The 23,737-nt window shown below is 47.4% G+C and overlaps 2 protein-coding genes across 2 annotated transcripts; one reads left to right on the forward strand and one right to left on the reverse strand.

Moving 5' to 3' along the window:
* Window positions 1-4,551: 4,551 nt before the first annotated feature.
* LOC310817120 (receptor-type tyrosine-protein phosphatase H-like) lies at window positions 4,552-14,936 on the forward strand (the record flags this gene model as incomplete). Its single annotated transcript, XM_083687557.1, has 17 exons — window positions 4,552-4,591; window positions 5,453-5,698; window positions 5,970-6,230; window positions 6,569-6,829; window positions 6,970-7,230; window positions 7,749-7,991; window positions 8,282-8,548; window positions 8,669-8,762; window positions 8,850-8,897; window positions 9,449-9,530; window positions 10,425-10,515; window positions 10,712-10,788; window positions 11,196-11,333; window positions 11,788-11,910; window positions 14,039-14,196; window positions 14,372-14,507; window positions 14,782-14,936. The coding sequence occupies 17 exons, from the start codon at window positions 4,552-4,554 to the stop codon at window positions 14,929-14,931; spliced, it is 2,676 nt and encodes an 891-aa protein (XP_083543683.1). The 3' UTR covers window positions 14,932-14,936.
* An 11-nt stretch (window positions 14,937-14,947) lies between these two features.
* LOC310817608 (putative nuclease HARBI1) lies at window positions 14,948-18,729 on the reverse strand. Its single transcript, XM_083688251.1, has 2 exons — window positions 17,393-18,729; window positions 14,948-17,227 (listed from the first exon to the last, which is right to left on the reverse strand). The coding sequence occupies exons 1-2, from the start codon at window positions 18,072-18,074 to the stop codon at window positions 16,746-16,748; spliced, it is 1,164 nt and encodes a 387-aa protein (XP_083544377.1). The 5' UTR covers window positions 18,075-18,729; the 3' UTR covers window positions 14,948-16,745.
* Window positions 18,730-23,737: the final 5,008 nt, after the last annotated feature.

Raw genomic sequence — 23,737 nt, forward strand, 5'->3', positions numbered from 1 at the left:
TCCTTATCGCTGACGATGGGAGCAGCTGTGGCGCTGCTCTGGCTGCTCTGTGGGACTCCAGTGTGGGTAAGTCACTTTATGTCACTTTATGTCATTTTAAGTCACTTTATGTCACTTGTCAATTGTGATTGGGCTCAGATCTCATAGGTTTGGTTGTAATTTTCCGTTATTCAGTATTCCTAACCCTAACCCTAACCCTAACCCTAACCCTAACCCTCTTTTCATGAATTCATCTTTTAGAACAATCCAATAAACATGAGCTATCAAGTTACATTTCCTTTTCAGGAAAGTTAGGGGGGGGGGGGGTTATTAATATAGGTTTCATGTGTTTTTATGAAAGTTGAGAAAATAGCAATCATATAAGCTATAAATCACTTTAAATCACTTTCACTTTGACTGGGCTCAGATGTCATGGTTTTGGTTTGAATTGTCTGTTAAAAAGGCTGTTCAGAGCAAAAAGAGACAGAAACTCTAATAAAAAAACTCTTTCTGTACTGTAGGCCAAGTCGGCTCTGTGTGGAACTCTGATGCCGGCGTTGACAGGATCATTTTATGGCTCACTGAGTAGAGAACTAGTGCCAAAATAGGTCAATGCCAATTTCCTGATAAGATTGTTGTGAACAACTGTCATGTAAAGCTGCCTGTAAACAGCATTCTACTGCCTTCAGAATCAAACCTGAGTGTTCCACTCTGGGGCAATTGGCTTTGCAGTTATATATAAACACATGGCACATGACAGGAAAACAGGATGTACAAACACACATCATATGATAGTAGGCATGCATGGCTGATACAAAGGGTAAGGGGGGTCAGGTGGGGGTACCATCCCACCCTGGGCCCAGGGTCCTGAGGTCAAGGTTGGGTCAGGTGGGGGTACCATCCCTCCCTGGGCCCAGGGTCCTGAGGTCAAGGTTGGGTCAGGTGGGGGTACCATCCCTCCCTGGGTCCAGGGTCCTGAGGTCAAGGTTGGGTCAGGTGGGGGTACCATCCCTCCCTGGGTCCAGGGTCCTGAGGTCAAGGTTGGGTCAGGTGGGGTATCATCCCTCTGGGCCCAGGGTCCTGAGGTCAAGGTTGGGTCAGGGGGGGTACCATCCCTCTGGGCCCAGGGTCCTGAGGTCAAGGTTGGGTCAGGTGGGGTATCGTCACTCTGGGCCCAGGGTCCTGAGGTCAAGGTTGGGTCAGGGGGGGTACCATCCCTCTGGGCCCAGGGTCCTGAGGTCAAGGTTGGGTCAGGGGGGGTACCATCCCTCTGGGCCAGGATCCTGAGGTCAAGGTTGGGTCAGGGGGGGTACCATCCCTCTGGGCCCAGGGTCCTGAGGTCAAGGTTGGGTCAGGGGGGGTACCATCCCTCTGGGCCCAGGATCCTGAGGTCAAGGTTGGGTCAGGGGGGGTACCATCCCTCTGGGCCCAGGGTCCTGAGGTCAAGGTTGGGTCAGGGGGGGTACCATCCCTCTGAGCCCATGGTGCTGTCCACCAGTGATGTAATTGGACATTGATATACTAAATAAGTTTACAACATGATGCAATAGAGGTAGCCAATGGTGCAGCATGTCAGACACCATAGCCACAGGACACAGAGCTACAGGAATACAGGTCTGATGAAATGGAACCATAATACACTGACTTACTGTGCATCTTCTTGGAGTCTATGACTGGTTCAGCAAGGCTACTTTAATATACAGTGGCCTACATAAGGAATGGGACAGTAAAGCATTTTTTCAGCTCTACACTCCAAAAGTTCAGAGTTCGAACATTTACTATGAGGTTAAAGTAAAGACTCTCAGCTTTTATTTGATGGTATTTGTGTACAGTACATATTTGTTTCACCATTCAGAAATTACACCACTTTTTATACATAGTCCCCCTATTTCAGGGTACCCAAATGAAATGGGGCAGATTCATCAAATGTCCAAATTAAGCACTCATGTTTAGTATTTGGTCGACAATCCTTTGCATGCAATAACTGCCTGAAGTCTGCGACCCATTGACCCCACCAGACGCTGGGTATCTTCTCTGGTGATGCTCTGCCAGGCCTGCTCTCCAGACATCTTCAGTTGTTGTTTTTTTTTAGGTGTTTTTGCCTAAAACCTTATCAGGAAATGACGAAACCTAACGTCCCATATTTCACAGATGAGGTGATATGCTGTAAATCTTGGCCAGATCCTTTTTTCTAAACTTTCCTCTTGCAGTCACTCTGGACCCTGATAATATTCATCTTATCTGTCCACAAGACCTTTTTCCAGACCTCTGCATGCTTTTTTTTACCAAACTGTAACCTGACCATCTTTTTGGAGGATGACTAGTGGTTTGCACCTTGTAGTGAAGCGTCTGTAGTTTGGCTGGTGACGTGTTCTGCGGATGGTCTCTGACACATACGTGCCTGCGTCCTGGGGTGTTCCTGATCTGTGGGACAGTTGTTTTGGGTTTGCGCCCGATTGTGATTGCTGAGCCACCAGTGCTTTTGAAACTGTTGATTTTACCAAGCCTAAGGCTATGTTTCAGATTTTTCAGCCCAATAATGACTTCTTTGACTTTCATTGACATTTCTTTGGTCTTCATGGTGACAGACACCAATAGCAGAAAAATCCAAAGCCTAGAGTCAATACTACACATTGACAGCTCTCTCTTACTTTTGGGTACCCTGAAATAGGGGGGCTATGATTGATGAAACCAATATGTACCCAAATACACTCAAACAAAGGCTGAGAATATCTACTTTAACCTCATAGTAATTGTTTGATTTAAAACCCAAGCTCTTGTAGTGCAGATCAAAAAGATGCATCACTAACAACATCAGTACGCTTCAAATTCTCAGTTCTTCAAACTGTCATTGAAAAGAGGTCCATATATAACTTGAAGGGCATTTCAGGGGGAAGTATATGAATGTGTTAACATATCTTTATTGATCTATACAAATGTTGGGTGAATGTTATATAATGATGAATAATGAGCCAATCAGTAATTTATGCTTAGTCACATGTTACAGTTCACAACTTTGGGAAAAGGAGAAGGGAGAAAGCAGAACTGGTGGGGGGGGGGGACACTCGATAGAGTTGTAGTTCCTTTAGTGAAGCTATAATCCACTATTAATACATACAAAGGTGTGTGTGGTTAGATTAGATTGGCTTCATTACATTTGTTTTGTTCAGGTCAACACCCACAAACACACACACACACACACACACACAAAAGTAGACAAAACACCAATCAGAAGTTTTAAAGTAATGTGCTGCTGGCCCTTATTAGCAAATACTAAAACTTAAAAAACAAATGTCCATGTCATTATTTATGTAAGTCACTCTTTTAGGGGAGTGGCTACCCACAGTTCTTCCTGAGCATCGTTACCCTCAGAGCCCCCAGAGAGACTCGTCCCCACAGTTCTTCCTGAGCATCGTTACCCTCAGAGCCCCCAGAGAGACTCGTCCCCACAGTTCTTCCTGAGCATCGTTACCCTCAGAGCCCCCAGAGAGACTCGTCCCCACAGTTCTTCCTGAGCATCGTTACCCTCAGAGCCCCCAGAGAGACTCGTCCCCACAGTTCTTCCTGAGCATCGTTACCCTCAGAGCCCCCAGAGAGACTCGTCCCCACAGCTTTGGTTGCTCTCAGAGATGTGTGTGTTCCACCACCACTGGCCATTCTCCTGTCCTGTATGTTCTAACACACAGCTGTCTTTCTGCTTTCAGTGTCAAACCACAGTAGCTCCTACGGTCCTACCTACAACCATCCTCACAACAACGCCTCCTCCACGTAAGTGTTGATCTCCTGGCTTGGGCCATTGGATTGGTGTTTGAGGTCTGCTTTACCTGTGTGTACAGGACATTTCATTCATTTCTGATGACAGCAGATGAATCCCATTTGTGTTCTGATACTTACAATGTGTATAGGAGGAGTTGAACGTATAAAACCTTTTTTTTATTTTTTATTTTTTTTACCATCAGAACTACTATTCTCTTCTCTTCTCGCCTCTCCTCTTCCCTCTGAGAGGATTTACACCACATGCTCTGCTCTGCTCTCCTCTCCTCTCCTCTCCTCTCCACCTCCTCTTTCTGGAAAAGACAAGTGGCAGAGAAGGGGAAATAATAGTTAATACAACTTTTAGGAACCAAATGAACTATTCATCTGTATTGGAATTCTGATATTAACATGAAACAAATGTATATTTACCTTGCTAGTGAGAGGGTTGAGGCTGCATGCGGCCCACAGTGAATAATGACGGCGTTTCTGTAGTTGCGTCAGTCCCCTTCCGAGCGCGCAATGCTCGAGTTTTCTTTTTTGTGTAATGTGGTATTAGTGGCTTTCAACGTTCCCTCTTTTCCCACAACACCAACGGCAGCACCTCATACCAAGCACACACACTTTCTTTTGACGCAACAAAATAAAAAGTCAATTCTCCCACTCCTGATGAAAACTGTATTTTTTGGCATTCATGTTCAAACAAAATAGGATTTTGCGAGTTAGCGTAAAACTGCTCCATGGCACTCACACTGCTCTTTCCCAGCTTCAAGTGTAAAAGCACGGTACGCGGTTCACGTTTGACGCTGACAGGTGGGCATGGATCAGCAGATCAACCAGGGCTCAGGGTGGATCACAAGTGTGGCTCACGACTACTATCCGATGGACGCCACAAGCTTTCTGATTATTTGTGGGAATGCTTGTGTTTCAGAGCGAAACATTTACTTTCAAAATTGCTTAGCGAGCTACTTATAGGCAGCCGACGGGTTGGAGACCCCTGTGATGAAACGTGTTTAATAAGAGACCAGAGTAACTGTGCAGTGAATCAACTTGTTTTCTGTCTCAGCTCCCATCGGTACTCCCTTGGTGGCTGGGCGTTCTGAGACTGAAATAACTCTGCAGTGGGAAAAGGTGGACAGTGTCTCCGGTTATAAACTGCATGTCAATGGAATGATCACAAACATCCATCAACCAGAGGAAAATGTACCAGTGACACACAGAGTCTCTCCTCTCACTGCTGGGACTAAATATGTGTTCATTATCCACACTGTCCGTGGGAGTGCCCAGAGCAGCGGAGTCACATATGAGGCTGTCACTAGTAAGTGGTTTTGAATTGACTTTATGATCTCTATTTTTGTGAAAACAATTAATACAATAATAGAACACATACATGTAAAAACGATTGATTTGTAAAGTTGATGGGATCTTGAATTCCCTGTAGTCACTGGTAGGTGGTCTGTGACTAGACGTTTGGATCTCTGTTTTTGAAGTGTGTATTGATTTGCTTTTACATAATTAAAATGGTCCCAAATCCAGACCTGCTATATAACAACATGTATGCCTTATAAGATGTTTCTGATGAACACATGTTTTGAGCATATTTAGATGATTTTTGATCAATGTTGTCAAAATGCATAGCTACATTGATAACAACTGTATGTCTTCTTATAATTATACTATAACGTTGTCTTCCTCTCTCCATCAGCTCCCCTCCCTCCAGATGGTGTCACTGTAACAGAACAAGATGAGACCAGTGTGACTCTACAGTGGACCAAGGTGAACAGCACCCCCGCCTCCAGCTATGTCCTGGTATTGAATGGAACTGAGACAAACATCACTGCACCAGAGGGAGACGTAGTGACGTACACAGTCTCCTCTCTCACTGCTGGGACTAAATATGACTTCACTCTCCACACCGAGTTTGAGAACATCAGGAGCAGTGGACACCTATTCTCTGCTGTCACCCGTGAGTCTATCATTCTATAGCATTAATGTCATATTGTTGTGTGCAACCTTGACCCATCCTTCATGTCTTGTTCAATGTACTGAATGAGTGATATGATGGAGCTGCAGTGAGTTGTTGTCTGAGTCAATAGTCTCATGGCTGAAATGTCTCTCCGAGGTGCCTGAGACCCAAAGGTTTGTGTTCACTAGAGACAATACCTGGGCTTTAGCTCACTGGGTTAACACTGTCTTAGTAAAGCTGACATCCTAGGTTTGATTCCTCTCTCTCCTAGGTCCTAGAAATGCAGATGGTGTCAAAGCAACAGAACAAGATGAGACCAGTGTGACTCTGCAGTGGACCAAGGTGAACAGCACCCCCGCCTCCAGCTATGTCCTGGTATTGAATGGAACTGAAACAAACATCACTGCACCAGAGGGAGATGTAGTGACACACACAGCCTCCTCTCTCACTGCTGGGACTAAATATGACTTCACTCTCCACACCGAGTTTGAGAACATCAGGAGCAGTGGACACCTATTCTCTGCTGTCACTGGTAGGTGGACTTGAAATGATTTGATGGATCTTCGCATCAGTCTTTTCATTAACAAATCAAAGTTGACCTTGGTTCCAGGCTCGTGGCTGTCGTCATAAAATACATGATATGAGAAACTAATGTCTAACAGGGTGGGTCGACATGGACCACAAAAGCATTTGCCATGAGGCCAAGAGGACAGATTCCACATCACCTCCACTAAAACACACTCAGCCATGAAGAGACGGGTTATGTGTTACATGTGTTTATATGTGTTTATATGTGTTTTATGAGGTATATGTCAGAGGGTCGTTGTCTGTATGATTGATCCTATTGATTCCTCTCTCTTGTTGCTTCAGCTCCCCTCAATGCAGATGGTGTCACTGCAACAGAACAAGATGAGACCAGTGTGACTCTACAGTGGACCAAGGTGAACAGCACCCCCGCCTCCAGCTATGTCCTGGTATTGGATGGAACTGAGACAAACATCACTGCACCAGAGGGAGACGTAGTGACGTACACAGTCTCCTCTCTCACTGCTGGGACTAAATATGACTTCACTCTCCACACCGAGTTTGAGGACATCAGGAGCAGTGGACACCTATTCTCTGCTGTCACTGGTGGGACATGTTTAGATGGAGACCAGATTGCTCTGACTGTTCTCTTCTGTTGTCAATAGTAATATTGCTGTGGTTTTAGAATGGTGGAGTGATTGTGTATTATTGGGCATGTGTCCTCTCCCTGTCCTTCTCTGTCTCAGCTCCCCTCAACGTGGCTGATGTCACCGCAGCAGGGCGTTCTGAGACCAATGTAACTCTACAGTGGACCAAGACGAGCAGAATATCCAACTATGTGCTTCAGTTTGGTGGGACTGACAACCCGTTCACAGCATCAGGTGGAGTGGGACACGTAGTGACGTACACAGTCTTCTCTCTCACTGCTGGGACTAAATATGACTTCACTCTCCACACCGAGTTTGAGGGAATCAGGAGCAGTGGAGCAAAGGTCTTCACATTGACAAGTAAATATCCTTCATTTGAATCTTACAGTTCTTAATTAAATGTATAATCGATTTCTTGTCATCAGACTGAAATATTGCAATACAACCTATTGACCTCTAGCTAAAGAATAACTTTACTGAATCTAATCTCAGTAACAAGACAGACAGCTTTGTCTGAGGAAGCACCGAGTAGAAGCCCAATACTGGTTGTCACCAGCTTAATACAGCTTTATTAACCAGCTCATACACTTTATAAACCAGCTCATACACTTTATAAACCAGCTCATACAGCTTTATAAACCAGCTCATACACTTTATAAACCAGCTCATACAGCTTTATAAACCAGCTCATACACTTTATAAACCAGCTCATACACTTTATAAACCAGCTCATACACTTTATAAACCAGCTCATACAGCTTTATAAACCAGCTCATACACTTTATAAACCAGCTCATACAGCTTTATAAACCAGCTCATACAGCTTTATAAACCCTTGAGTGTGAAGCTGAACAGATTCTACTTCCTGTCTCCTGCAGAGATACACTGTGCTGCTTCCTCCTGGCGCGTCACCAACTCTTCTATGCAGGCTGAGGTCCAGGGTCTGTTCAACATGGCAACAGCCACTAACAGCCACTCTGGAGGGAACTCTACAGGGGTCATCCCTGGAGCTGGACAGGTGTCCTTCTCTGACCTCTACCCTGGATCCACCTATCACGTGTCTCTCTGGTTTGAAGACGACTCTAGAAGCTTTCTGCAGTGTGAAGTCACTCTGATGCTGGGTGAGTCTGTCCCTCTCCTCCTTTATCAAAATGACCTTAGAGTTGTTGATGTCAGTAGCCTTGTGTAGCGGAATCATGCTCTGTATAACGGGTTACACCTGTGGCACCCATGCAAGAGGTCCCCGGTTCAAACCCTGCCAGTTACACTGGGTCTCTATGGGACATTTATGGGGTACATGTACTATACACAGTACTATCCACTGTACTAACATCTCTCTAAAGGCTAGTCATTAGCACAAAGGGCTAACAACTCTCCCTAACATGGATGTCTTCCTTGTTGTTGTGGCCAGTTCCCCCAGACCCCACAGTGCTCGTCTGTAGCTCCTCCTCTTGGGGCGACGCCATCTCTCTGTCCTGGGCCGCGGGGGGCGGAGTCTGGAGCGGCGTGGAGGTGAATGTAAATGGGGGAAGCCCTCACAAGGTGGAGGGAGGCCAGGTGAAGGAGGCCCAGATACCTGGTCTTCAACCTGCCCAGACCTACCACATGACTGTAGTCTCTCTCTCCGGGAACCTGAGGAGTAACGCCATCACTATCAGCTGTACCACCAGCCCCAATGGTGAGTTAGACCTGGAACAACGTCACTATCAGTAGTGTAGTGGTAGTCGTGGTCCTAGTGGCTGTAGTGATGTATATCCTGTCTATGATGCTCTATATCTATGTGTCTTCCTCCCTGTAGTGGTCATAGTGGGCGTGATCATTCCTCTGGTGTGCGTCCTTCTCCTGATTGGTCTGGCTTTCTTCATGTGGCGTCGGAATCCAGAGATACTCCGGTTGGTGCTGCTTTGATGATAATGACGGTTAGACAGGAAACCCACTTTAAATCTATAATCAATAACCCTCTGTTTCCTGTCCCATAGCAAGCCAATGGCATTCAAGCAATCCAAATTGTGCAGCGATAACTTTAAGTAAGTATACATTTCATTTACTGGATCCAAAAGTTTGTTTCAGCCCTTGTTTCCATCTGATTTGTTCTTCGGTGGGTTACAGAGCCCCTCAAATCCACATCCATTACCAGCATCTTCTCTTGAGTTCTAAAGATTTTAGGAAGACAGATCAAGGCAGGGGGCCCCCGCAATTCAATGGTAGGGGAAAGAACGTACCCTTCCCTCAGAAGGTACCCCTCCCTCAGACCGTACCCCTCCCTCAGAAGGTACCCCTCCCTCAGACCGTACCCCTCCCTCAGAACGTACCCCTCCCTCAGACCGTACCCCTCCCTCAGACCGTACCCCTCCCTCAGACCGTACCCCTCTCTGACCGTACCCCTCCCTCAGACCCTCCCTCTGACCGTACCCCTCTCAGACCGTACCCCTCTCAGACAGTACCCCTCCCTCAGACCGTACCCCTCCCTCAGATCGTACCCCTCCCTCAGACCGTACCCCTCTCTCAGACCGTACCCCTCCCTCAAACTGTGCTCCTACCCCTAACCCCTCCATGCATCTTGTCCTGTGTGTTCCAGGGCCGTCCCGGTGGGGAAGTTCTCAGACCACTACAAGCGTCTGAGTTCTGACCAGAACAGAGCGTTCAGCCAGGAATACGAGGTGAGCCAGAGACCGACTGACTCCGCCCCCACGCTCGAGACGTTGGCTGTGTTCCAATATGCCTTCTTCCACTCTGCGTCCTCCCGTTCTTACAAGAACACACCTAAGAACACCTGAAAGATCATACTGGCAAGAATGCAAGAACGCATTTTGGAACATAGCCATTGTCTTCAAATGTATGGACTTATGTAGCGGAGGTGATTTGGAATCACGTCCTCGTGATGAGGTAGCCCTGCTACCCTTCGACTTCTTAGCTCAGATGTAGCCCTCGTACCATGAGGATGCCTTCTTGGTATAAGGGTTTGTGGTGTCCATATGAGAGGACCCCTGTTCAAACCCCTTTCTCTCAACTTGGTATCCGTCTCTTCAAGAGCGGCCATGTTTCTTCTGTATCAGAGTGGATCTGCTGTACTATACAGACCTACAGGCCTGTCTTCCATCTTGTTATGCATCTCTTTAAAAGCCTTTCTGATGAGTTTACTGCTGGTCCCAGATCTGTATGTGTTTTAGCCTGGTCCCAGATCTGTATGTGTTTTAGCCTGGTCCCAGATCTGTATGTGTTTTAGCCTGGTCCCAGATCTGTATGTGTTTTAGCCTGGTCCCAGATCTGTATGTGTTTTAGCCTGGTCCCAGATCTGTGTGTGTTTTAGCCTGGTCCCAGATCTGTATGTGTTTTAGCCTGGTCCCAGATCTGTATGTGTTTTAGCCTGGTCCCAGATCTGTATGTGTTTTAGCCTGGTCCCAGATCTGTGTGTGTTTTAGCCTGGTCCCAGATCTGTATGTGTTTTAGCCTGGTCCCAGATCTGTATGTGTTTTAGCCTGGTCCCAGATCTGTATGTGTTTATCCAGGCCTATCATTGCCCAGAGTGAGTGAGTGTTGTGTTCTCTCTGCAGGACTTCGGCCCAGTTGGCACAGAGCAGATTCATCGAGCCGCCGAATTACCGGAGAACGTGCCTAAGAACAGATTCACCAACGTTCTACCATGTAAGAGAACCCTCTAATTCACACACAGCCCATGAGCTGCTGTTCCTCAACACTGACTTGACTGATTTATTATTATTTATTTTTTATTGTGTTTGTGTGTGTGTGGCAACAACCATACCTCAGATTGACCTTTAACCTCAGGAGAGAGTTCAGGCTTAAATGTAGTTGGAAATGATACCCCTCTCCACCCCCCCAGATGACTGGTCCCGGGTGAAGCTGTCGACACTGAACCAGGATGTGACCTCAGACTACATCAACGCCAGCTACATGCCTGTCAGTCCAGTACACCACACACACACACACACACACACACACACACACACACACACACACACACACACACACACACACACACACACACACACACACACACACACACTACTTACTGTAACACTGGGATGGTTGGCTGGGAGTTTACATCCTTATGATGGACTTATGATCTACAGATAAGCATCATTACAATAAAAGTCAACTTTCATCAGTTTTCCAAATGACTATTTACAGTTGCCAGTAAACTCCAATGGCTCCACACTTAACATAACAATCCTAAAATGTTTGAATGTTATGTTGTAATAGAATCTTACGGTGCCTATAGATGTTGATGTGAGATGTGAGTTGTCATGGTTACCGGGGTATCTGTGGAATGTGCGTTGTCATCACGCTCTGGTTGGTGTTTCCAGGGTTACGGCAGCAACAGCAGACAGTACATTGCAGCGCAGGGTCCTCTCCCCTCCACCGTCAACCACTTCTGGAGGATGATCTGGGAGCAAAGGGTAAAGGGCGTGGTCATGGTTACCAACTGTACTGAAGGAGGGAGGGTGAGTCAGCGTGAGTGTGTGTGAGCTTTGTACTGTGTGTGAGTGTGTGTGTGTGTGTGTGTGTGTGTGTGTGTTAGCTTTGTACTGTGTGTGAGTGTGTGTGTGTGTGTGTGTGTGTGTGTGTGTGTGTGTTAGCTTTGTACGGTGTGTGTGTAATATAGTGATGGGATACGAATGAATGAATGAAGCAGTATTTGATTGGTCTGTTAAACCTTGTGGAACATTACCGCAGGTGTGGCGACTTTACCATGCTGAGTGTGGAGACGATGACATCACAGCTCCAGTGGTGCTCTGTGTTCTCATTGGCTGTGTGTGTGTTCCAGTGGTGCTCTGTGTTCTCATTGGCTGTGTGTGTGTGTGTTCTAGTGATGCTCTGTGTTCTCATTGGCTGTGTGTGTGTGTGTTCTAGTGATGCTCTGTGTTCTCATTGGCTGTGTGTGTGTGTGTTCCACAGGCCAAGTGTGAGCAGTACTGGCCTCTGGACGACACACCCTGTCGCTATGGAGACCTGCGGGTCACGGTCAAGGCTGAGAACAAACTGCCCAACTGGACACTGAGGGAGTTTACTGTGAAACATGTAAGTGCACCTTTAAATCACACATCTGGACCGGGTTCTGTGAACTAGTAGTGGATGCCTTGGTAGTGGATTCTTGAACTGGACGGTCGTGTAAAAATGTTTTTTATTCGAACTTGCAAGTTCGTGACAAGTGTTGTGGCTTTACTTGGCCTTTCCTGAGGAGAGGTTGGTAGCATAAGTTAGCAGGCTTGCTTGAAAGGTGGAGACTGATATTGTATTCCTTACATACAGCAGTCCTGGCCTGGCATATTAAACATACAACCTTTGATCCAACATTAGTGACCAAATTCAGTCCATTAATTATTGAAAACTTGTCATTCAACGTCCACTTTTCTCTTTTTTTCCTCTCATGTTTTAGCCGTTAACTGTCAGGTCAACATGAGTTATGACAGCGCAGAGGCACCTAACTTCTCCACCTGAGGGACAGTTAGGTGACTTCTCCACCTGAGGGACAGTTAGGTGACTTCTCCACCTGAGGGACAGTTAGGTGACTTCTCCACCTGAGGGACAGTTAGGTGACTTCTCCACCTGAGGGACAGTTAGGTGACTTCTCCACCTGAGGGACAGTTAGGTGACTTCTCCACCTGAGGGACAGTTAGGTGACTTCTCCACCTGAGGGACAGTTAGGTGACTTCTCCACCTGAGGGACAGTTAGGTGACTTCTCCACCTGAGGGACAGTTAGGTGACTTCTCCACCTGAGGGACAGTTAGGTGACTTCTCCACCTGAGGGACAGTTAGGTGACTTCTCCACCTGAGGGACAGTTAGATGACTTCTCCACCTGAGGGACAGTTAGGTGACTTCTCCACCTGAGGGACAGTTAGGTGACTTCTCCACCTGAGGGACAGTTAGGTGACTTCTCCACCTGAGGGACAGTTAGGTGACTTCTCCACCTGAGGGACAGTTAGGTGACTTCACCTGAGGGACAGTTAGGTGACTTCTCCACCTGAGGGACAGTTAGGTGACCTCACCTGAGGGACAGTTAGGTGACTTCTCCACCTGAGGGACAGTTAGGTGACTTCTCCACCTGAGGGACAGTTAGATGACTTCTCCACCTGAGGGACAGTTAGGTGACTTCTCCACCTGAGGGACAGTTAGGTGACTTCTCCACCTGAGGGACAGTTAGGTGACTTCTCCACCTGAGGGACAGTTAGGTGACTTCTCCACCTGAGGGACAGTTAGGTGACTTCTCCACCTGAGGGACAGTTAGGTGACTTCTCCACCTGAGGGACAGTTAGGTGACTTCTCCACCTGAGGGACAGTTAGGTGACTTCACCTGAGGGACAGTTAGGTGACTTCTCCACCTGAGGGACAGTTAGGTGACTTCACCTGAGGGACAGTTAGATTACCTCACCTGAGGGACAGTTAGGTGACTTCTCCACCTGAGGGACAGTTTGGTGACCTCACCTGAGGGACAGTTAGATGACTTCTCCACCTGAGGGACAGTTAGGTGACTTCACCTGAGGGACAGTTAGGTGACTTCACCTGAGGGACAGTTAGGTGACTTCACCTGAGGGACAGTTAGGTGACTTCACCTGAGGGACAGTTAGGTGACTTCTCCACCTGAGGGACAGTTAAGTGACTTCACCTGAGGGACAGTTAGGTGACTTCACCTGAGGGACAGTTAGATGACTTCTCCACCTGAGGGACAGTTAGGTGACTTCACCTGAGGGACAGTTAGATGACTTCACCTGAGGGACAGTTAGGTGACTTCTCCACCTGAGGGACAGTTAGGTGACTTCTCCACCTGAGGGACAGTTAGGTGACTTCTCCACCTGAGGGACAGTTAGGTGACTTCACCTGAGGGACAGTTAGGTGACCTCAGGCTTGGCCTGAGGGGGCTGCATACCAGCATCGCCATCTACTGGATATCTGTTATACAGCAGGGGAAAGCTACATGTAGTAAAACTATATGGATTATATGGATTGACACAGAAATATGCAATGTTAAAACATATTTTACTGTTGAAGGAGGCTTTGCGGACTATAGTTTTCCCATGTGTGTACTAGACACTTATGGAGGTGTGATTTTTCAATTATTATGGGGGTGGGTCTCTGATGTGTTTTTGGTTTGCTTGATGTTGTACAAGTGTTGACATCAGTGTGTGTGTGTGTGTGTGTGTGTCCAGATGGCCACAGCAGAGGAGCGTGTGGTGAAGCACTTCCACTTCACGGCTTGGCCCGACCACGGAGTCCCCGAGGGAACCCAGCCTCTCCTCCAGTTCAGAGGGCTGGTCAGGCAGCACATCGAGACCCAGGGGGGGGGGCCCACCCTAGTACACTGCAGGTACAGTCAGGCAGCACATAGAGGTCCTGGGTGTGTGTGTGTGTGTGAGTGTAACATTGCTGTGTGAGTGTGTGTGTGTGTGTGTGTGTAACATTGCTGTGCGTGTGTGTGTGTGTGTGTGTGTAACATCGCTGTGTGTGTGTGTGTGTAACATTGTTGTGTGTGTGTTCCTCAGTGCTGGGGTGGGCAGGACAGGCACCATCATGGCTCTGGACGTGATGCTGCAGCAGCTGGAGAGAGAGAGAGCCGTGGGCATCGCTGCCTTCATCCACAAGATGAGGCTGAGTCGACCACTCATGGTCCAGACAGAGGTAACACACACACACACACACGCACGCACGCACGCACGCACGCACACACACAGATATGTGCTGACCTCCCTGTTGAGACTAAGGCCCCTGTCTGGAGACAACCCTAGTCATGTCCATCTGAAAACATTGGATAGATATAAGGATGAATCTGGCCCTGTGATAGGTCAACCTAGTTTCTATTGATACATGAATAACGAGTCAGTGACATGCGACACAGGAGTGTAATAACCGTGTAATAAGCGTGTATTAACCGTCTCTTCTTCTCTTCCTGCAGTCCCAGTACGTCTTCCTGCACCAGTGCATTCTGGACTCTCTGGAGCCCAACGCCAAGCCGCCGCTGCAGGAGAGCTTGTACGAGAACGCTGACATGATCTACGCCAACACCGCGGCGCTCAGGGACTTCCACGCCAACACCAGCGTCTGAAGGGACGGGGGAAGGATCTGCAAGGGGGTGCTGCCTAAAATGTAGTGAGGGGGTTGAAGAGGGCTGTGCCCCCCCTTTCTACCCAGAGAAAATAATGCCCTTCATCTGTTAAACAAGCAATTCTGGTGACTTTTGGCGGTAGAATAACATAGTGGTTAGTGTGAGTGAAAAGCGTAGAATCCAACAGCAGACACACAACCTAACCAGTAGCCTAGATGACACACAGACTTCCACATACTGTCACACACATTAATTGCGGAACATTAATTGCAGAAGAGCCCGGCTTATAAAGTTCACGGACCATCACGACTGTGTTCCACTTCTCCCCTCTTGTCCTAAAGTATACCCTTGTGCACTTCCCCACAAAAACATAGTCCATTTTGCCCTAAGGGTATAAATAAAGTTTTGTATGGTATTGAATCGGTTGAAACACGACTCTTACACCAGTCCAGTCCATTCCCCTCCACGTGGGGGAGGCTCACTTCAGGAGAAGGGTTGAGAAACGGGACGCAGCATCTGAGTTGATACTGTAGTTTATTATCCACAGCCTGGGAGAATGACAAGATACCCACCAATGAGCTTGACCCTGCCAGCTATCGTATGTCTCCTGTCCTTCATGTCACACCTGGGTGGCACATCTGTCAAATACTGGGACGTACTGGAGGTGTGCTTGATTTGGGTTTTACACTCCCGGGGCCATTCCATTGGCTCTATTGGACCAGACAAACTAGATCACCATAGCAGCACAGGTGCAGTACATGAGAGTATTTGACACGAGAACCACAGGTGGACTCTGAGATTGTAATTTCTATTCACATGTACATAGATGATCTTATTCTTGTACTGACCTGTACTGTATGATATCATTAAAGGGGCAATCTGGGATTGGTACATCTATTTTAAATTAATAATATTTTGCCATTGGTTCTTGAACAATATAACTTGATGATATGCTATTGATATTAGTTAAACTCTCTCATGACTGGTGTGTCCTTATATGCATTGCTCTGTTTATGAATTTGAGAGTGGTTAGGCTACATTTCTCCAGCCCCATCCATCCCTGACTGCTTTGCTGTTGTTTGAATCCCAGATTGCCCCTTTAAGGTTGTTGAGGAGAATGCAGAGCACTTTACATTCACACTCCACATCAACCTGTCCTGTTTCATCATCATGGTTCATGGTCTGAGGAGAAGCCAACTTCAATGCTGCCTGTACTTCAATATGTTTCAATTAATCCGTTGTTATGACAACGCACTGCAAAATGGATTTCCATTTATTACATTTATCCACGAGGTAAAAAAAAAATGTAAATATGTAATCTTATCAAAAGTACTGTAATTGGGATTTCATAATTCACAAACAATACAAAAGTATAGATTTTCAGTCAGCAAAGTTGTGGTTATTACTCCAAATGTCGGCAATAAAAGACCATGTCCTTATGACATCAAGACCATGTCCTTATGACATCAAGACCATGTCCTTATTACATGAAGCTTCCTCATGTCTCATCTTCTGGCCTCCTTCACAGAAAACAACCTCTTCCACTTCACCCAGTCACAGTTCTATCACAGCCTATGTAGCTTCCTCTTCCTCCTCATCCTCATCCACGTGGTCCTTCGACCAGAGGAGGGCGGGAGAGAGAGAGAGACAGAGAGAGAGAGAGAGAGAGAGAGAGAGAGACAGAGAGAGAGAGAGTGAGAGAGAGAGACAGAGAGAGAGAGAGAGACAGAGAGAGAGAGAGACAGAGAGAGAGACAGAGAGAGAGAGAGAGAGAGAGAGATGAGGTAGAGAAACAGAGAGGTGGGAGAGTGTCATCATGTAGCTTTTCTAGCGTCCTCCTCCTCCTCCTCCTCCCCGTCCTTCGACAGACAGTCCCGCGTCCCCTGGCCGGAGCCGAGGCCGGAGAAGTGGTTGATGATGAAGTCGTCTCTGGCCTTCTCGACCTCCTTGGGGACCTCCACCCTGGTCCCCCGGTACTGGACCCCTGGCTGGAGGGTCTCTAGCTTGGTCTCGCTCAGCCCCGCCACGCGCCCCTCCACTGGAGCCACAGAGAACTTGCGGGCGATGTTGTAGAGGACGCAGCAGGCGTTGATGACCTCTGCCTTCTTGTCCAGGTTGTTCTTCTGTGTGTGGCCCAGGTTGGCCAGGCAGGCGAAGCGTCTCTTCAGGCAGGTCAGGGTCCTCTGCAGGGAGGCGAGGACCCGGGCGTGGGCCTGGTTGAACCGCCGGTCCGCCTCCCGCCTCGCAGGAGACACGGAGGTCAGCAGGTGTTGGCTCAGGGTGTAGCCCCGACCACCTGGGGGGGGGGGAGGGGGGGGGAGGGTGGGAGAGAGAGAGATGGTAGGGATAGAGAGAGGAAGATATTTGCTAATCATTGGCCAAATTAATTTGAATGCTGCTGAATGATTCTGTTGCAGCCATTTCAACATCTCAAACTACAAAGGCGCAGACACACGCTTACCAATAACCCAGTTCGGCCCGTGTGTTCCCTGCATTACACGACGTCCCACAACAGAGGAGTCCCAGACACTTTGTTCCGGCGTGCTGCCCACGCAGCAGTTCTCCACGCTGAGAAAGTTCCCCTCGCTGTCGCACACTACCTGCGTCATGATGGTGTGGTCGTTCATCGTGTTGCAAAACACGTCCCGGTCGAACACCGGGGGTCGGACCTTGACGTGCATGCACCCCAACACCCCCACGACGTTAGGAATCCCGCTGAAGTTCTTTATCTCGTGCGCCACGTTGGCTATCTCGCCCCGGGACACCGGGAAGGTGATGAACTCCTTGACCATACCGGACAGCACGCTCGACACCGCGTTGATCATGTCGTGAACGGCCAGGTTGTCTAACCGGAGCTTGCTGAGAACCGTCTCCGATAAAATCCCGTTGGCGTAGAAGTCCAGGGCGGCGATGACCGTCGCTTCAACCGAGTGTCCGTTCATCTTCTGAAGGGTGGTTTTATTCTTCATCATCCGGACTCTGACACAGTCCGTGATGAAGCTGATGCAGGGTCTGGTTAAGTGGAACCGTTTGAACAGATACTCGTCGTCGAATTTGTCCAGGTAAGTTTCCGTTGACTCTTCGCGACCGGAACCGTAGAGCTCTTCTTGGACCGCGAACCAAACCGCTGGAGCAAAAGCCATGACCGCTACCGCTCCACCGCGCTACCGCTCCACCGCTCCACCGCGCTGCCGCTCCACCGCTCCACCGCGCTACCGCTCCACCGCGCTGCCGCTACCGCTCCACCGCTCCACCGCTGCCGCTACCGCTCCACCGCTGCCGCTACCGCTAGCTAACTTGGTTACTTGCGCTCGCAGCAGAAAGACGACCTGTCAGATGTCAGTAGGGGGTTTAGACAACCCCAGGGTTCAGATCAGCTCATCTCTACCCCGGTGTCCTGGTTTAGTACCTTATTAAACTGACTCTGACCGCGACGCCAAGCTGAGGACGGCGGAGACTGTCAACAAACAACGACAGCCGAGGACGGGGACCGCGTCTGAAAGACGGACCTACCGCCACCTGTCGGACTGGAGGACATGAGCTGGCGACATTTAGCCTGTCCATATTTGATTTATTTATTCATTTATCCTTTATTTAACCAGAGAAGCCAGACTAAGATCTACGATGTTCATCTCTTTTTCATGTAAGCCCTAGTAAAGACAGTATACACACAAGTGTACACAAAATACACAACACACTCTATAGCTAACTTGGTAAAAACACTAGGACTCGATAACAAATCTATGAATTGGGCCTTTTTTTTCTCATATGTTCTGAAAAAGGTCTGAAATACAGGACTGTCCCGGGAAATACTGGACGTCTGGTCGCCTCTTTGTCCTCGTCAGACGTTATGAACCCAGTGCAGCGGATCTGCCCCCATTATCATCATCATCATCACCATCATCACCATCATCATCATCATCAGAGATAATGAAACGGCGCCCTCTACTGGTGGAGCAAGGAGGGAGCAGTGAAAAGGGATCTGTCATTTGTTATGTTCTCTAGAACACTGTCTCTGATATGAACGCGAACCTTGTTGAGAAAACACATTTGATTGATTCTGAAGCTGAACAATATTAATCTCTTTTTAAAAACATATTTAGAGACATTCAGGAATGTTTCTAAAATATACGAAAGACAATCAGCATTTAGTAGGCTACATCAAGATATGCTGGGTATGGTGCAATTCCAATGTTATCATTCAAGATTTAGCTTCACTAATGTAATATCATGTAATCTAATAGAAACCTTAAGGTACAGTTTGATTTGGCTGTTTGATTCCGTAGCCCATTAGTTTAGCTGAATGAAACCTCTTCATCTCAGTCTGGTTTGCATCATTAAACGTAAACGTGTTCTGTGTCCTCATATACGTGTTCTACATCTATCTGTGTGTCGTAGGCGACTTCTTCTTTTATCTTCTTGTTGCTATGAAACAGGAAACATAGGGGTAAAATTATTGATTATTGATGGTTAGATTTATAATTGATTATAGATTTAAAGTGGGTTTCCTGTCTAACCGTCATTATCATCAAAGCAGCACCAACCTGAAGACAGGAGTAGGTAAACACACTTGCTCCTGTCTTATACTGAGATAAACTCATTTAGAAGTTAAATATTTAATTTCAAAACACCAAATTTAATATTAATATACGGTATCTATGTATTTATATTCATCCAAATATTTGGCTTTGAGCTAAACATTAAATCGGTCATCCAGATTTAAGATTTAATTAATTATATAATGTGTCCTTAAATATTTATTTTTCAAAAGAGATATAATATCTTATGTTATGTCAAATATTTGGATATCATTTCAATATTTAATGTTCGCTAAATATTTATTTTAAAAGACATTTAAGATTTTGAGTAATATTTCAATGTGTCATTTGAGACTTAAAACAGAATCCCTGATTATGTCATAGCACACAGGACAGGTTAAGTGCTCCTCTGGGAGAGACAGTCTGCCAGTCTGCCAGTCTGCCAGTCTGCCAGTCCCTCTACTGTAAAAGCTTCTTTCAACTGTTAACAACTCCCAGTGTTAAAGGAACATTTCACCACAAGGTGAAGAAGCACTAGGAGGACGGAGGAGGGAAGGAGGGAAGGAGGGAAGGAGGGAGGGAGGAGCGAGAGGAGTGAGGGAAGGGAGTCTGGAAGGGGAAATACTTTTACTGGACTCAGTATTCTACTGGCCTCTGCTGGCCAGGAGCAGCACTGCAGCGGTGGAGGCCGGGCTCAGGTTGGTGACGTCAGAGTAGATCACTGGAGGCTTCAGATAGTTCAAACGTTCCTTCCGGATTCACCCAATAGTGTCTTTTTATTGGACAAGGTGTGTAAGTGGGCGGGGCAAACACGACTTCAGACTAAAAAAGGCAGTTTCAGCACCAAAACGTCATGGCTACTCTCAAGTAAAACAATAGATAGATAGATAGAAACTTTATTTATCCCAGGGGGAAATTCAGGAAAAACTAAAACTACCACACATTTGGACAATATCTCTCTTGAATTGGTTTAACCACACAACATTTAGTATAGCTAAAAGGTTTCGCAGTTGCAATTACAGTATCTATTCAGTTCGAAAATGATAATCTAAGGTAGCAATATTTATCAGACTGGCAACCCAGGCAAGCAAACGGTTGCCTGGCAACTTGCTCCATAGGTTTGCGTGGAGGAACTGCTTGAGCATAACTGTTAGTCTCCGTTAGTCTCCGTTAGTCTCCGTTAGTCCCGTTAGTCTCCGTTAGTCCCGTTAGTCTCCGTTAGTCCCGTTAGTCTCCGTTAGTCTCCGTTAGTCTCCGTTAGTCTCCGTTAGTCCCGTTAGTCTCCGTTAGTCCCATTAGTCTCCGTTAGTCTCCGTTAGTCCCGTTAGTCTCCTTTAGTCCCGTTAGTCTCCTTTAGTCTCCGTTAGTCTCCTTTAGTCCCGTTAGTCTCCGTTAGTCCCATTAGTCTCCGTTAGTCTCCGTTAGTCCCGTTAGTCTCCGTTAGTCCCGTTAGTCTCCATTAGTCTCCGTTAGTCCCCGTTAGTCTCCGTTAGTCTCCGTTAGTCCCCGTTAGTCCCATTAGTCTCCGTTAGTCCCATTAGTCTCCGTTAGTCTCCGTTAGTCCCGTTAGTCTCCGTTAGTCCCGTTAGTCTCCGTTAGTCTCCGTTAGTCTCCGTTAGTCCCGTTAGTCTCCGTTAGTCCCATTAGTCTCCGTTAGTCTCCGTTAGTCCCGTTAGTCTCCTTTAGTCTCCGTTAGTCTCCTTTAGTCCCGTTAGTCTCCGTTAGTCCCATTAGTCTCCGTTAGTCTCCGTTAGTCCCGTTAGTCTCCGTTAGTCCCGTTAGTCTCCGTTAGTCCCATTAGTCTCCGTTAGTCCCCGTTAGTCTCCGTTAGTCTCCGTTAGTCCCCGTTAGTCCCATTAGTCTCCGTTAGTCCCATTAGTCTCCGTTAGTCTCCGTTAGTCCCGTTAGTCTCCGTTAGTCCCGTTAGTCTCTGTTAATCTCCGTTAGACTCCGTTTGTCCCGTTAGTCTCCGTTGGTCCCGTTAGTCTCCGTTAGTCTCCGTTAGTCCCATTAGTCTCCGTTAGTCTCCGTTAGTCCCGTTAGTCTCTGTTAGTCTCCGTTAGACTCCGTTAGTCCCGTTAGTCTCCGTTAGTCCCGTTAGTCTCTGTTAGTCCCGTTAGTCTCCTTAAGACGACAGAAAATGGACCCCTTCATTGGCGCCACTCTTCTGATACACCACTCTGGTTTACCAGAGTAAGTCTCCAGACAGGTGTTCAGAGGAACAGAAACCGTGTGGTCTTTTACAGGAGAACCAGGACTTCAGGTGAGCAGAACCATCAACAGACATGTGGAAGGTTGTGGGTTGTGTCAGATACAGGTTCCTCTTTAGGTTGGTTTTGTCATCAGTTAAAGTGATAGTTCATATAACCAAGGCAACAGCATAGAGGAGAGGACTTCAGTTCACTTCCATTTGAATCATTCTATCATCATCATTCTACAGCCTACAGTTCCATAGCGTCTCCACCAGGGGGCAGCATCAGACAACAACCCCTCCAGTAGGTGAAGCAGACTGAGGGTCTTTCTGTGTTCACTCAGCCTGATGCAGGAAGATCTGGGATAGCTGCTTGACAGGTAATTGCTGATTGGGAGAAAAATAAAACATTCACTCACTACAAAACAGATTTATGTTTTTATTTCATTGTATTTAGGATTTGCACACAATAACAAATGAAAGACAAAATAAAAATAAAAAGGCAAATTGTGCAACGGAGGTGAAGAAAGCCTCCCCTACAAAGTCATAGAATAATACAATAAAAAAAAATAGAAAATCTATATGATATTAATAATAAAATGAATTGAAACGTTACATTATTGTTGACTAGTCTGAAATGTGCATTGTGAGACAGAAGTTAAACATGTTAATTAAAACAAAAAATGGTGATTTAATGAAAATAAAATAACATGAAAAGAATAAGAATTTGAATGCATCAATTGAAAAGGAATATTGAGACAGTTGCACCACGAGATATTTCTTTATGGGTTTTTTTAATTGGCAAACACTTGTGCAATTAGTCAGATGATCTGGGAGGCTGTTAATTACAGTATAATTATAAATCCTAGATCTTCAACAATCTAAAACTCAAACAAAACCATGAATATCAATCAGTCATTTTATAACTGTATGTGCAGTCGTGTTTCACAAACGTACACACGTAACCCTCATTGGGTGACATCACAGTCAGAGACACTTCTGATTGGCTAATGTGTACATCAGGGTGTTTTTCATCACCAGTTGGTCCAATAGAGAAGTAGGGGAACAGTGTCTCAGTGAAGGGGTCTTTCTCGGTGCGGAGGGGTGTATGTCTTCAGGGTTGGAGCAGTAGTCCCATGCATGGATCACACCGCTGTGATGGAGGTGGTGAACAGAGACAGCCGACAGAGAGAGTGGATCCTGCCTGTTGTTAGATTTCTACCATTTCTACGTGTGGAACTGTAGACGCGTGTACAATATATATACTGAATATCTCATTAAAAATCAGATGCAATTTAGTTTCTTCTCCCATTTTTGTGTAAATGTATATATTCATACATGATCAGCAATCAATCAATCATTCGTTTTATGTTTTACAATCAGTTCAAGTGTCAACAGGTCAAGACATAAATATGTAGATCCAAACGGAGGCGTGTTAGAGAGATGACAGTGGAGCCCCAGGCCCGCCTCCCCAGGCCCGCCTCCCCCAGGCCCGCCTCCCCCAGGCCCGCCTCCCCAGGCCCACCTCCCCAGGCCCGCCTCCCCAGGCCCACCTCCCCAGGCCCGCCTCCCCAGGCCCGCCTCCCCCAGGCCCGCCTCCCCAGGCCCGCCTCCCCAGGCCCACCTCCCCAGGCCCGCCTCCCCCAGGCCCGCCTCCCCCAGGCCCGCCTCCCCCAGGCCCACCTCCCCAGGCCCGCCTCCCCCAGGCCCGCCTCCCCCAGGCCCGCCTCCCCCCAGGCCCGCCTCCCCCAGGCCTGCCTCCCAAGGCCCGTCTCCCCCAGGCCCGCCTCCCCCAGGCCCGCCTCCCCCAGGCCCGCCTCCCCCACGCTGACAGACAGCAGGCGCAGTAACAGTCATCTATGGAGCTGCTGGTGAACAGCCTCACATGTTCATACTGTTTACACACATGGGAACATTCAGACACAAGCAGGGGACCAATGTGGAGCATCCAGCCCTAGGGGAACCACCAGGACCCTTCTCCTCCTATTGTAGAGGAGGGTACCCCCCCTCTCCCCCTCCCTGCCTCCCCCCTCCCTCCCCCACGGTCTGTCTCCTCTCCTCTCCCTCCCTGCTCTCC

This window comes from Argentina silus, assembly GCF_951799395.1.
Source record: "Argentina silus genome assembly, chromosome: 16".
Classification (NCBI taxonomy): domain Eukaryota; kingdom Metazoa; phylum Chordata; class Actinopteri; order Argentiniformes; family Argentinidae; genus Argentina; species Argentina silus.

Excerpts from the sequence above, each read along its gene's own strand:
- LOC310817608 (XM_083688251.1), bottom strand. The coding sequence starts at position 18,074 with ATGGCTTTTGCTCCAGCGGTTTGGTTCGCGGTCCAAGAAGAGCTCTAC. Across the intron at positions 17,228-17,392 it reads CGGGCCGAACTGGGTTATTG|GTGGTCGGGGCTACACCCTG; the intron begins GTAAGCGTGTGT and ends CCCCCCCCCCAG.